The sequence below is a fragment of the Microcebus murinus genome, chromosome 19 (assembly GCF_040939455.1).
Source record: "Microcebus murinus isolate Inina chromosome 19, M.murinus_Inina_mat1.0, whole genome shotgun sequence".
Taxonomy (NCBI): Eukaryota; Metazoa; Chordata; class Mammalia; order Primates; family Cheirogaleidae; genus Microcebus; species Microcebus murinus.
Genome location: NC_134122.1, coordinates 35916332 through 35931481, shown reverse-complemented (window position 1 = coordinate 35931481; position 15150 = coordinate 35916332). Strand labels below are relative to the sequence as shown.

The 15150-nt window shown below is 47.9% G+C and overlaps 1 protein-coding gene across 2 annotated transcripts in view; it reads left to right on the top strand.

Annotated features, from left to right (window-relative positions):
• The window catches only part of CALN1 (calneuron 1), a 455972-nt gene that overhangs the window by 30812 nt on the left and 410010 nt on the right, over positions 1-15150 (top strand). Inside the window, exon 2 of one of the 2 annotated variants that reach the window (XM_012764069.2) lies at positions 2764-2955. The exons of the other annotated variant lie outside the window; for it this stretch is intronic. Coding sequence (XP_012619523.1) covers positions 2837-2955 — 119 coding nt within the window. The 5' untranslated portion in view covers positions 2764-2836. The remainder of the gene's footprint in view (positions 1-2763; positions 2956-15150) is intronic. 2 annotated transcript variants of the gene reach the window in all.

The following is a 15150-nucleotide window of genomic DNA, read 5'->3' as shown; positions in this document are numbered from 1 at the left end:
AGGAGTCTCATCAGGAAATGAGGTAACCCGTTCATTTAGAGCCAAAGAGTCATCTTCAGCTGGTGTATACTGTGTGTCCCAATGTCCTAAGGCCACCGAGGACTCAGGAAGTTCCCGCCTTTGAGAAGCTTCTGGCTCACTGGGGGAGAGGCAGGTCTGTCTTCTGTCCAACGTAGGGGCCTCGTAGTTGGCTGTGGGTGGCTGTGAGGGGCCCTTGGCCTGCCCCATCAGTGCGTCAGGGGGCTCTGGGGAGATGGCTCCTGCCAGGGGGTGCCAAGGCCACTTTTGGTCCCCTGGCCACCGCGAGTGCCGCAGTGAGGGCACCAGAGGCTAGCTGGGCAGCAGGAGCGACCGTCCCTCCTGGGAGCTGCCACCGCCAGTGCCACGACCCTGCAGAGCCGTGGGCAAGTTCCAAGTCATTAAGTGGATTGGGCTCCGAAGGCCTGTGGCCATCCGCTTGGACATCCTTGCCAAGAGCCCCTGGCAGTTCCGGTGGCCAGCTTGGCAGCCAGCTAGCACTGGGTCCCTGCCCTGGTGTCCATTCTGCCTGAGGTGCCTGCCTGCTGAGGGAGGGGACGTGACACAGTCAGAAGTTTCCGCAGATGGGGAGCAAATTACTCTCTTTCGAAATCTACATTTACCACCAATCGCAACTTTCACAGTGCTGGGACTGCCATGGCAACTAAAAGCATATCTGAAAATAAAATGTCACTTTTTTTTTTTTTTTGCATTTCTACTGTAACGACACAGGAAACTCGTTTCTCCTGTTTAACTTAACGAGATAACTGGAGGAGACTCAGGGAGTTTTGGGGTGTGCAGCGCGTGTTGGGGGGTGGGCGCCGCAGCGTGTGAACATGAGTCACGGGGCGTGTAAGCGAGCGGCGTGCAGGTGCCGGGCTGGTGGGGACAGGGTGTGCAGCTGCGTGCAGCTGTGTGGGAGCAATGTGGGCGCGGGGCTGAGTGGGGGGGGCTGAGGTCACATGTGAGCTGTGCATGTGTCAAAACCGGTCCGTGAGCATGCGTCTGAAGACCAGTGCTGTTGCGTGTGTGTCTGAGGTCGAGTGGCGTTGCATGGATGTGTCGTCGTGTCATGAGACACGGCTTCTGGCTTTGAGAAGCTTCCTCTGTGGCAGGTGTTCCTGCAGCCCCAGCCCTTGGGCGGTTCCAGCCCAGTGACAGGAGATAGAGCCCTTCCTTTGGGAGAGGGACCAAGTCCGTCCCAGAAGCCTCAGGGAACCAGAGACCTTACAGGCCAGGGACACCCAGACGCCATTTGGCCCAGCCCTGAGCTAGGCCACGGGGGTTTCTGGTCCAGGTGGAAGTTACAAAGCACCTGGTGGGGTTCTGTGCCAGACATTCATCCCTTCATCCCAGCAGCTGAGGGCTTTGGGCCGGGCCTAGACATTCCTCGGGGCCTGGGTGGTCGGATTTGCAATAGTGACAAGGCTCACACTTCAGGCTTCACGCTTACTAAGGTCATTGTTGGAGCCTCACCTGCCATGGGCTGACCGCTCCCCAGGTGTGCAAGTGACCCCTCGCCGGGATCGAGACCGTAGGCTGCAGACTGCATGGGGACATGTGTGTCCCAGGATGCAACGCTGGCGGTTAAGCAGTGAGAGCCGGAGACTCATCCACCTGTTGCTGGGAGATGCCACCTCCCGCCTGCCGCAGTGTGCAGACGTCCCAGCTTTCTCAGAGGGGGACTCGTCCACGGTGACCAGGGCCTCATGTGTTTCCTCACCAAGCTTCTTCCAGTTACACTCCCTGAACTTCACATCTCTGGAGATTCTTTGTTTTATTATTATTATTATTTTGACTTCAGTACAGAGCCAAAGAGAACTACCGTTGATTAAATGTTAGTTCAATAAATGCTGATTGAGCACCAATTGTTTCAAGGTTGTCCCTGCCTCAACCTGAATGCCGCACAGCCTGCATGTGAATCACCCTCTGTCTGGAGATTTTTTCCTCAAGGCAGTGTGGGGGGAGGAGGGGACAGGGATTGTGGACAAACAACAGTAGAATCAGGCAGAGATGAGGGGTGTCTTCACCCGGCCAAGGAAGAGGGCCAGGTCCGGGATGGCCTTTCAGAGGAGGTGCCACCTGAGCTGAGTTGTAAGGGGCAAGTAGGGGGCAGCCCGATGTCAAGGGGACAGAGAAGGAAGTTGCCACTTGGTGACGTCAAGCAGACCCAGAGATCCTATCTGCATGGGCCACAGGTCTGGACAGGAGCTTGTTCTTGGATGTTCCTTGCTTTAAGGAAGTTAGGGTGACATTGCCCTGGGCTTGTGGCAGCATCGCAAGCTCAGGAGGCCTGGCAAGAGTCCTCTTCCTAAGATGGCACTTTCCAGCTCTGCACCCCGCTTTGTTTCTGTGGCTCTCTTAGCGCCAATGGCAGAGAAACCGAAGGTGCTGGGGAGGGCTGGGCTTGCTCGAAGGCTGCAACCCACTGGCTGCCGTGGCTTCCCCACTCGCTTACACCCTGGCCGAGCCCCTGGGAGCGTGAACGGAAAATTACCTGTAAATATCAAGGTTGGTTCCAAAGACACATTATTGGCTTGTTGCGTAATACCCTCTGGTGACATTGAGGCCTTATTAATAACTAAACATCTGTCACAACTGTAATTATATTTCTTGTGCCAGGATCGTGTTTCTACCATTGTCCTGTGTAAACACAGAAGGGAGGGTGTGAATTATTTAGGCGGCTGACTTTGAGAAATTCACCCAGCGCTGTGCAGGCAGTAAGTTTCTGTCAACTCCTTGCAGAGTCTCAGTGTCTTCGCTGACGTTCCTTTGATGTGCTCCCAAATCTCTCTGAGACCATCGCCCTGGACCCCCGATGCGGCTGCCCGAGCAACCCGGAGAGGGGAAGCCTGAGAATGAGGAAAAGGGGGCCGGAGGAGCCCCCCGAGGGGGAGAGGAGCCGCGGAGGAGCCAGGCCCCCGACTTCCCCACCTGGCAAGTCTTCTGCCCCCAAACCCCAGGCCCTAGATTGCTTTGCAGCCCTCAGGTGGGGGGTGGCGTGGGGTCCGGGAGCCTGTGCTGCCGGGTGTCCCGGGAGGAGAGCAGAATCCATGGAAAGTACAGCTGGGAAGTGCTCCCGGGGGCTGAGCCGTCCCAGCTGGGTACAGAGATTTAATCCTATTTCTTGAGCCTGGTTGGTTTCCATTGATTGTATTTAAGATGTGTGGACAGGGCGCGGGGCTGGGTTTGCAAACTGACTCTATCAGGAACTGATGGGCGGGGAGGGGGTGCTTTGCTAGAAATATTAATAACAACAGATACAACTTACAGGGTTTGGACTTAGAGCAGCAAGGAAATGGGAATTTTGCATAGCAAATTTCAATGACTCCTCCAATAAGCCCATAAGGGCGTTATTAACCTCACTTTTATAGGAGAAAATTAAGACAAACAGGAAGCAACTTGCCCCAGATCACGCAGTCCACAGCGAACGCAGGACTCCTGCCCGAGTGTCTCTGAATCCAGCCCGTGCATCCTAACCACTGGGCAGCCCTGCCTCTGCCTGCTTAGGGACGAGGAGGGCAGGCGGAGGGTTTCACACTCTCCCCAGCCACAGGGTCTCCTGGGGTTTTGATCTTGCTCTTTTTCTTTCCCTTGGCGACACTCATGGCTATAAAAGCTCAAGAGGAATCTCATCTCTGGGTGGTTTGGTATAGAAGGAACTCTTGCTCTGTGTGCTCCTGGCACCAAGGCGCTGGTCTGTGGTGAGTCCTGTCGACGGGTATGTTCTGAACTCCCGTCCCCCACGGCTGTGCAGAGTGGGATCTTCAGCCCTCTCTGCCACCAGCTCCCGGTGGCAGCTCAAAGTGTTTGCGGTGAGGGCAATGAGTTTAGAGTCAGGCTTACGAAGGACAACAGGAAGGGGAAATGCTTTTGGTGACTATAGCTCCTAATTTTCACCAATTACTACCAGAAGTGGGGGGCTAGACTGCAGACCCAGGCACAGAACACTACAAGACACCATCCAGAACCTTCTCCAACACAATTGAGTGTTTGGGAAACCCAGGCTGAGAGCTGACAAGCCCCCTGGCCAAGGGTGTGCTGACCTGTAGGGTGAGCCCTTCTTATTGACTCTGAGGAAAGGTCTAGAAAAAGACAACGTGCAGCTGGAAATGACATATGCTGAAGGGAACTGCTCAGCATGGTTGGCCAGGGGTCAGGGGGCATCCTTGGAGGGTCTCCCCATCCCAGTTCATCCGTCCAGAAGAGGACCCCACAGCAGGCATGGTCTAGTCCAAGGTGGACTTCCTGGCTGCACTCCCCCAGCCTGGGACCAGTGATACGGTGCAGGCCACTCTCCCTGGGAAGGGGGTGGGGGCCTGTTGAGGGAAGGAGATAAGGACCTGGGTAGAGACACATTTCTGTAAGCCCTCCGGGGGCCATGGCAAATGACAGGCATGGCTGATGCTACAGAGGAAAAGGGCATTTGTCTGCCTTCATAGAGATGAAGATATCCTACAGCAAACAGAAGAAGAAGACCCTTTTTGCTCGGCAGACTCCCACATTAAAAGCATTTCCCCATTTGTTCCTGTGTTTTGGAGATTTCCCCAGACCGTCTGGTCCTATCTTTGCTAAGGTGTGGCCAGGCTTTCTCGAAGTGTATCTGGAGGAGGTGACCTGTCGATGGGGACTTCCTTCTCTTCTACTCCTTTCCCTGAGGAGTCCCACAAGCGAGCAAAGCCATGAAGACCTGCGCTGTCTCTAGCCTGTCACAGTGCTGGCTCCTTGGCTTGGAAGCCTGAAACAAGTCCCTCTCCTTTTGTCCAAACTATGGGATGTGGGCTGTTTGGACCAGGTCTGGAGCTGATTCATGGATAGTCGGTGGGGCCGACACGAAGCCACCTAGAACAGAGTCTCCAGGGAAGGGAGAGATGCCTAGGTGGCTTCAACAAATGGCAGCTAAGTAAACAGCCCTACTACTGTGTGCCACCCAGCCCAGTCCAAAGCTTTTCTCCTATGGGGAGGAATGGATGTGCCCTATTGATATATGATCTAAAAATAACCACTGTTCCAAACAAAGTGTTTTTTAGTATATTGAAATGAAAACGTGTAGACAAAGCAAGGATTTAGAATGCATGACTCATTAAATTGCTGACTCTGAAAGCGATGGAAATTCAAAGGGAATTTTTCTCTCTCTATTTCTCCCTCCCACCCGTTCTGAATAGCTTATAAAAAGTCTCTACATAAACAGGACCCATACACTTTCCCATGGCTTAAGGTCCCGCACAGCACGAGGCTGCAGAAACTCAACTTTCATCGCCTGGCTGCTGAACCGGCCTCCCTCCCTGTCCTGCCCATCCTTATTTATCCTCCTCAGGCCTCTCGTCCCTGTCCCTAACAGGTGTCCAGGGACGTCCCTGGCTCCACTCTGGCCCTTGCTCCTTCCTCCCTGCAATGCTATGCTCTGCTGGCCATCAGCAGTTCTGGACTCATCAGCCCTCGCAAGATGTTTCCCCGCTGAGTGTTGACTCCAGGGGCTGTGTCCTGGGGGAGCGTGTGTGCCACGTGGCGCCCAGCAGGACGCAGGGGCAGTGGGTCCTCCATCAGTTCATTGTGCGGTCTTGGTTTCATCCTTGGCTTGCCATGGAAGGGTCGGGCCTGATCAGTGGTGTCTGGGTTTTTTGCCTGCAAAATCTTTTCTAAAATAAGTCTTATGGGGGATGCCAGTAGAGAGAGGATGCACTTTGGTTGGAAAAGGGTGTGTGTTTTAGGGGGGGTGGGAAGGAGCGGGAGCCCCTCCAGGACCCCTGGGTGGAGCAGTGAGAACTTTCATTTGAAGGGGCTACTGGTAGACCTTCATGCCATGCTTCCTAACAGTTGCGTAAAGGCCTCTACCCCACTGAAGAGCAAATTCACCTCCTACCTCTCCTTGTTGTCACCACCTGCTTCCTGCTCGTCACCCCACACTGCTGGAACACGTCCACAGCTCATGCATTCCTGTATCCACCCTGAGTTTTGGCGTCATACAGGGGAGATAGGCGAGCACAGGGGTGACCAGGCAACGTTCTTACTTTGTGTCACCTCAACTTCAACACCAGCGACTTTCTTTCCACTTGACTTTCACTCCTATGGCTTCAACCTTGATCTTTTCATTCCCTAGAACGTGGCCCCTCTGAGAGCTCACAATGCAACGCTCCTCTCTGCAGCGGCCTTCACGGCGGCTGTTTTCCATTGCATTTCCTACTTCAGGATGTGGAGCGCTCCAAGGGAAAATTCTACACGGTCATGGGACACAGATAGATGACCCTACATAGTCTACCTTTCCACCCCTATGAGGTCCCCAGTGGGGGTCAGTAGTGGTCAGGGCTCCATGACTGCTGAGATCCTGACTCAGTCTTCTAAGCATGGGGTCACTTCCTCATTCAGAAATAAAAACAAAGACTCCAGGCAGATATGTGTCTTCAGCTCCTTGGCCACCCATCTGTCACCTTTTCTGCATCTGCGTCCATCTGTGCCCCTCCCTGCCCATCATAGTGGATGGGCACTATGGTGGACCTCCACCAGTCCAAGGACCACCTGCCACATGTGATCAGGCATCTATTCCCTGCCACCCTCTCTTCAGGGACCTTATTCCACCAATTCCACCCTCTCCATCCTAATCTCCAAGCTCTTTTTCTTCCCCTAAGCATAAACATTTGTTCTGATGTCATTCACATTTTTTTTTAAAAAAGCTATGTTATTTTCTTCAAACTTCTTGAAAAAATTGCCCACACTTGTTCTATTTCTGTACCTTTCATTTCCTTCTCTCCCATACGTCATCAGGGAACGCAAGCTCTGCTCCCATCAGTCAGCGATGATCCGATTCTGAGCTACAAGGCCAGGCAGTGGTCAGCTCGAAACTTAGCTCATCATCAGAATTTATCTGGTGTGTTAAAAAGAAATATGTTTTCAGGCTCTACCTGCTAAATCAGAAGTTTTCCAGGTAGAACCTGGAAATCTGCTCTCTCGGCTCCTTCACTGACAGCCCTGCCAGCTTTCCAGAAGCCCCCATGGGAAGGGACTTTGTTGCCACAATGCCAGCCCAGCAGGTGCATTTTGCTCACTCCAATCATCAACCAAATCCTGTCTGTTTCCCTTTCCTTCTCAGTTTCAGCCATCCGATTGGAATTTCAAATAATCGTAGCTAAGAAACTTTGAATCACTCTTTCACTCTTCTGGAGATTTCTGACCTAATCTCTTGGGACTCTTCCTTTCCCCTGGGATCCATTCACTTCCTTTGTGGTTCTTCTAATATCTTCTAGCATATTATAGATTAATGATCCTCAGAACATCAATGTCAATAAATATTCCTCTAAAGGTGCTTCATGGTCAGTAAATTCAAATGACACTTCATACTGTATCTACCTCTTGGACAATATCAATGCATGTTAAAATCTTAGAAGTGCCCTGTAGCAAAGAAAATGATTTATCTTTGTTTAACTCAGCTTTTCCAAATGCAATTTGAGCCTGGAATGCTAGGTGTAGGTGAGTATGTGTGCCTGTGTGTGTGTTTGTGTAAAAGCCTAGAAGCCACTTACTAAGTGTTTATTTTTTCTCCTGGGACATGCCTAGTTCTCAGATCAATGCAAAATAATAGACAACTGACATATTGTGGGCCCAGTGAATGTTACACCTTTGTTCATTCAAGTACCATTTATTGGTGTGCCAGGCTCTGGTTGGGTGTTGGGAATAAAGATATGAATAATCCCTTTCCTCGTGCAGTTACAGGCTCATGGGGAAGATGGATGAGTCCTCACCATAGAGTTTATGGGCTAGGATACATGCAAGCTCAGGGCATGCCTGGGAGCATGTCAGCAGACACACACACATACACACACATGTAAACACACACACACACACACACACACAGATGCAGGTATACAGCAACAGAGCACGCCATTCATTTACATATAAAACAAGAACAGAATGCAAATGGTACCCCCTGATGTTGTGCAATACACTTAGAATCAATAAATACATCCAAATATGCACAGTTCATTATTATTAATGTGATCACATTGCTCTGCAACTTTTCATTTTCACTCAACTCCATTTATTATCAATTTGTTACCAACATCGTTTTCTGTTGCACGTAATTTATCTAGCAAGTCCTCTGTCGATGTCTGTTTAGGTTGCTCTCTGGTTTTGCTCTTGCAAACAGCGCCACAACGAGCATCCTTGTGCAAGCAACTTTTCTCCTTGTGAATGTGTGCAAGCATATCTAAAGACAAATTTTCTAGAAGCGAAACATCTGGGTCAAAAAATGTACATTTTTTTTTCTTTTGCTAGATTTTGCCAAATTGCTTTCCAGAATTACTGTGCCAATTCACCCAAGGGAAGGACTTTTGAGGACAGGGGACACCGGAGTGGGAGGGAGGGAAGGAGGCAGTAGGGAGGAAGCACTGGAAGCCCAGGGTTCGTGGAGTTGTGTCCCTGCGGAAGTGAGGGGCATAGGATCAAGAGAGCAGTCTTCATGAAGAAAAATTTCTATAGGCACAGCCAAAGTGTAAATTCTGGACTCTGCAGAAAATATTACAAATGATCTTAGCTAAGATATTTTGGTTACTCTTTTACCCTCCTAGAGATTCTCTGACCCAATCTTTTGGTAATGTTCCTTTCACCAAAGATCCACTTACTTCCTTTGTGATTCTTCTAATAAAACATGCCAAAAATTGATGATTAACATCAATGATTAATCATGTGATGATTAATGTCCCTGTCGGCACTCCCTCACTGATCATAATATCAATGTTAATAAGTATGTCTTTGGAAGTGCTCTGTGATCAGTAAGCCCATCGACTGGCCCCTAGGCACCTGATTTCTTTGGAAGGGCTTTGGGCGGTCAGGATTCGTGCGTAAGCTTGTCCTTCTCCACCTGCATGGGGGGTGGGGACAGGGAGTGCTCACCAATGGGACAGAGCATAGCTGACATCGGAGGTTGAATGGGGTACATGTTCACGCAATGTCCATTTCACCTTGTGACAGGTAATTTAAGACATTGTACTATTGAAACAAAACTCGATACGTTATCGTGTAGAATGCTATAAATAGTTTTTAAAGCAAAAAAGTTAGGCTTTGAAGGTTGTTTCTTGCTTGTGGCTGGGCTATTTTGGGCTATGATCCCACAATTTTCTATCATCAGAAGCCCTTTTATGGAAACATTTAGAATCATTGAGATAGATTAAATTCATCTAACACACTCCTAGTTTGTACCAAATTTTGCCTTGATCATTTTGTTCCTATTGAGAAAGTGGGGCGGGGAGAGGGATGAGTCAATGGAGTCCATGCCCTAAATAGTCCTGCTGTGGGGAGAAGACCTTGTCAAACAGCACTGCCCCAGGTGCAAGTCCTTACTCTTCGTCACAGAGTCCAAAGGGCACTGAGAGACACAAGTGACCCCTCCCCCAGGCTGTCCTATTGGAGCAAAGTCCAGCTCTCCACCCATGATCCACGTGACCACCAAAGGAACCTTTTCTTCCTGGACCTCTTGCTTCGTCTCAGTCCAGTTACTGTTGCTTTGTAATAAACCAGCCCAAAGTCAGGAGCATAAACCAACCACCATCTTGTGCTGGGGAAGCCTCTGGGTCAGGAATTCCGTAGGGATGACTTGTGTCTGCTCCATGATGTCTGGCGCCTCCGTTGGAAACACGCAGATGGCTGGGGGCTGAAACGATTTGGTCACTTCCATGTGTGGTGCCTGGGATGGGATGGCTGAAGAACTAGCTCAGCCAGGAGCGTCTGCATATGGCTTCTCCATGTGGCTTGTGCTTCCAACAGCTTGGCATGTGGGTTCTAAGAAGAGCGTCCCCAAAGAGAGCATCCAGAGATGAGAATTCCAAGAGAACCAGATGGAACCTGGTTGGCCTTTTATGACTTAACCTTCTAAGCATTGCTTCTGCCATACTCTAGCGATCAAAGCTGTGCAAACCCTCCTAGATTCAGGGCATGGAGGCATAGACGCCACATCTCAATGGGGGATGGGCAACGAATTCGGACGCCATGTTTTAAGGCTACCACACTTCTTCATCATCCTGGATCCTTTTGCTACCTGCTCCTGGCAATGTGCTTCTTTCCGGACCTTCTGGTTTCCTGCTGGGTGACATGAAAGGGTAGGATTCTGGGGGAAGTCAAGACAAGACGCCTTTCCGATGATCTGAGAGTCCTGTGGATACCTTTGAACATTATTATGTTCAAAGAGTGTTTGTCTCTTTATGTTATCCCAATGTAACCAGGCTTAGCCCTGGCTCAGCCCTCTGCAGCTTCACCTCAGGGACTTCACCTGGGACTCTGGGGCCACCACCTTCTTCCAATACGCAGCAGCTACCAAGTGACCAGCCCCTGGAGTCCGGACGTGAGTGGGGCCGGTGAAATTTCCTTGAATTCATCCTCTCTCAATTCTCCACAATTCCATTAACACACAGCAGATGTATATAAATCAGATTTTACCAAAGGCTTGGGAATAACTGGGGAATTTCAACGTAGAGAAAAATGACGATGTATGAAGAAATCTTCTTAGAGTCAGAAAAAAATACTTCAAGGGTACTTTTGATGCATGGATTCCTTTGGCAGTCCGCTGAGGCTTGTGAATTATGTCTGTAAATGCATACCATAGAAGACTTGAGGTGCCAACAAAAGAAATCAATTATATTTAAGTATAGTATCAGAATATTAAACAAAACAAATGTGTGATAGAATAAAACATGTGTTTCCTTGCTGATGCATTAAATAGTAAGCTCTCGCAGCGGGTATAATAACTACCATAATTTTGAAGGGCTGTAGTGGTAAGCATAAACAACATTTGGAAATAATTGAGGCATCTATAGCATGATAGGAAATATTAGTGGCAAGTCACAGGTATTGTTAATTCCGCTGTGCTCTGTGGCTTGTATTCACAATGGAAGAAGACGCTAGATTTAATTTAGGGGTTAATGAAAATAAAGGTATATTCTCTCCCATCCAAATTCGTGGACCCTATAGATTCTATCTTTGGGCCCCTGGCTGGTGGGTTTCTTAGCCGTCTTTTACTGCCTCTGGGTAGCTCTGCTCTTTCACAGCTCAGAGACAGTGGTGCTTTCTCCAGGCCTTCCCAGGGCAAGTGTCCACCCCTCTCTAGGACACCCAGTCCCCTGCTATAGAACTTCTCTCCGTCTGACTGCCTCTCCCACCCGGCCAATCCACAGAACTCAATGCACTCCAGCCATAGGCCATGGCAATGATATGTTGGCAAATATTAAACTAGTGCAAATGTGTACATTTTCCTTTTAAATTGATATCTGGTTTCAACCTGGGCTCACGTCAAGAAACGTTTTACCCCAGAGCAGGACAACAGTTATGTGACTTCTTAGGGAAACATTAGACTTAAAAGCCAAGCTTCCTGGGCAGAGTAAACTTGCAAAATTGAAGTCTAACAGGGAAGACGCAGATCTTTGGATCCTTTTCCTAGTGTAAAGAAGATGCTCTAACAACATTCAAGGCTTAATTGTGAGGTTGGAGACAGAGAGGAGGAGGATGCGATATAGGAGAGGTGAAGGAAACTTCCATCCCTTTTCTCATCCAAAGTTGGAAGGGAGAAGAACACAATCGCAAAGAGGTACGAGAACTAGAAGGATCTCCTGCCTCCATCTCTCAGGGTTTCGTCCTCAGGAAGTGTGTGGGTGATCACTAAGGATGGGGACTCCTATGTCACCCCTCACTGGGGATCCCGGGAGCCCACCAGGCAGAGCACCTGCCCAACACGCTGCCTCCCCGTCTAGAGAATGTGTGGAGAGTGGAACGAGGTAGAGCCCTGAGCCCCACTCAGTTGCAGTGTAACTGTGACACTGAGCAAACAGCTAGATGCCAAGGTGTCCCCAGAACAGAGGACGGTGTAGCCAGGCCTGGACGGAGGACAAGGCAGGGACCTATAGCCACATGGAGGTAGGAGGAAGCCAAGCAGTCCAGGCAGACTCCAGGGCTCCCGAAAACACTGCACCGGCTAGAAGGAGCCAAACCCACCAGTTGTACACTCCAGGGTTGGAGGCCAGCAGGACACCTGTGACCAGGTGACAAGACACATCACCCTGGAGACCAACAGGTATTTGCTGGCACGAACGCAGGACCAGCACATGGGGTGTATGAGCCACATAGCTCTCCCTCTACACATTTTGAAATCTGTCTTTTAGGAAGAGGCCACAGATGGGGGAGACAATATGAGACTAAATTTTTTAAAGATAAGCTTAATTTTTTTAGAACAGTTTTGGATTTGAAGAAAAACTGTGAAGGTAGGACAGAGAACTCCCATATACCCAACATCCCGTAACCCCCATTAGCGTTTAATTATGGTATGGGTGTTGCAGGGGTAGATGGGAGGACATGCCCTTTATTTTAGTTGTATTTTGTTTTTAATTGACACATGATAATTGTACATATTTATGGCTTACAGTGTGATGTTTTCATACATGTGTAGATTGTGTAATGATCAAATCAGCATAATTAACATATTCATCACCTTCAGCATTTCTCGTTTTTGTTGTGTGTGTGGTGAGAACATTTGAAAGCTTCTCTTCTGGCTATTTTGAAATATATAATACATTATTGTCAATTATAGTCACCTTTCTGTGCAACAGCACACCATAACTTAGTCCTCCCATCCACTTGCGACTTTGTACACATTGACTAACCTCTCCCTGACCTCCTACCTCAGTACCCTCCCCAGCCCCTGGAACCACTATTCTACTCTCTACTTCTAGGAGATAAACTATTCTATTTTATTTTTATTTTTGTTTTGTTTCGAGACAGGGTCTCGCTCTGTCACCCAAGCTGGAGTGCAGTGGCATCACCATAGCTCACTGCAGCCTCCAACTCCTGGGCTCAAGCGATCCTCCTGCCTCAGCCTCCTGAATAGCTGGGACTACAGATGTGAGCCACTGCACCAGGCTCAACTTTTTAAGATTCCACATGAGTGAGATCACGCAGTATTTGTCCTTCTGTACTTGGTGACAGTACATTTGGTTGTCATGTCCCCTCTTGGCTCCTCTTGGCTATGACAGTTTCTCAGACTGTTCTTATTTTTGATGACCTTGACAGTTTTGAAGAGTACAGGCTAGGCATATTGTAGCATGTCTCTCCACTGGGATGTGTCTGATGGTTTTCTCATGGTTAGACCGCAGTTATGGGTTTTGGGGAGGAAAATGACAGAGGTAAAGTGCACATCCTATCAACATGACTGTCACTGTTGATTTTGACCTGGATCATCTGGCTGAGAGAGTGTTTATCAGGTCTCTCTACCATTAAATTACAACTTTCCCCTCTTTCCATATTGTATTCTTTGGGAGGAAATCACCATGCACAGACCACACTTAAGAAAGGGGAGCTATACTCCTGCTCCATGAGGGCAGAGAACCTAGATGACTTACTTGGAATCCTTTTGTATGGAAGATTTCCTTCCTTCCTTCCTTCCTTCCTTCCTTCCTTCCTTCCTTCCTTCCTTCCTTCCTTCCTTCCTTCCTTCCTTCCTTCCTTCCTTCCTTCCTTCCTTCCTTCCTTCCTGTATTGACATAAGTATGGACTCATGGATATTTATTTTATACTTTGGGTTATAATCCAGTACAACTCTATTTTGTTGTTCAAATTTTTGTCCCTCTCTGACCACTGTGGAGCTGTTGGCTCCTGTGTTTTGAGCACTTTCTTATTGTCTAGCACCATGAGATGCCCCAAGCTCATCTTGTATATTCCTGCCCCAGTTTCCTTCCCTCGTTTCTTTTATTACAGAATGATAGAAACTAAGATCTGGGCACTAGTGTGCTTGTTGCTACTGGGGGGTTTATACTGATGTCTCCAGCTCTAATCTAATACACCATGGACCATTCTAGCATCCTTGCCTTCCTTACTGGAAACTCCCACTCCAACAGTGAGCAATGTAGCACCTGCCATCCTCCAGCTAGTTACTTAATTAAGTCTAGTATGCACGTGTAGTAATATCAGAATTGTTCATCTGTACACCCACGGCAGACAACTTTATCAGCTCAGGTATGTATGTGTAGTTTCTTCGTCTTTTGTTTTACAGGATCCACTCATTCCCAAAGCTACTTAGGTTAGCACTTTTCTCCTACCCTCCTCGGGGAGGGCTGAGGCCATTTCATACCATGTGTAATACAGATTGATTTGTCACATTTTGCATTCCTTCCTGGGTTCCATTGACCTATATTATTTGTAAAAATTTGTATACATTAAGATTCACTCTTGGTACTTAAGTTCAATGGGTTTTGACAAATGCATACTGTCATGTATCCACAATTACAGTGCCATACAGAATAGTTTCACTGCCCTAAAAACACTCTGCACCTCACTTGTTCGACCTTCCCCCCTTTTCCCTGAACTCCTTGCAACCTCTGATCTTTCTATATCTCTATAGTTTTGCCTTTTCCAGAATGTTGCGTAATTGGAACCATAGAATATGTAGCCTTTTCAGACTGGCTTCTTTCACTTAAATATATACATTTAAGATCCATCTGTGTCTTTTCATGGCTTGATACCTCATTTCTTTTTATCACTAAATCATATTCCTTTTTATGGATGTACCACAGTTTGCTTATTATCTATTCATATCTATTCATGTCATCTTATTGAATGACATCTTTGTAGCTTCTAGTTTTTGGTGATTAGGAATAAAGCTGCTATAAACATTTGCATGTAGATTTTTGCATGGACTTATATTTTCAAATTAGTTGAAACTAGGTAAAATTAGTTGAGTGATAAGATTATGTTCAGTTTTGTAAGAAACTTCCAAACTGTCTCCAAGGTGGCTAAACCATTTTGAATTCCCACCAGCAAGGAGAACAATTCCTATTATTTCACATTTTGGCTAGCAATTGGTATTATCTTTTTAAAAAAGCCATTTTAATATGTGTATAGTGATAACTTGCTGTTTTGATTTGCAATCCCTTATGCCAAGTGATCTTTTCATAGTTTACCTGCTTTCTGTACATTTTTCTTTAGTGAGGTGTATGTTCAAATCTTTAGCCCATTTTTTTCCCCATTGAGTTCTTTGTCTTTTTATTGTTGAGTTTTAAGACTTCTTTGTATACTTTGACTGTAAATCCTTTATCAGCTATGTGTTCTGCACATAGTTTTCTCCTGATCTGTGGTTTGTCTTTTCATTCTCCTAACAGTGTC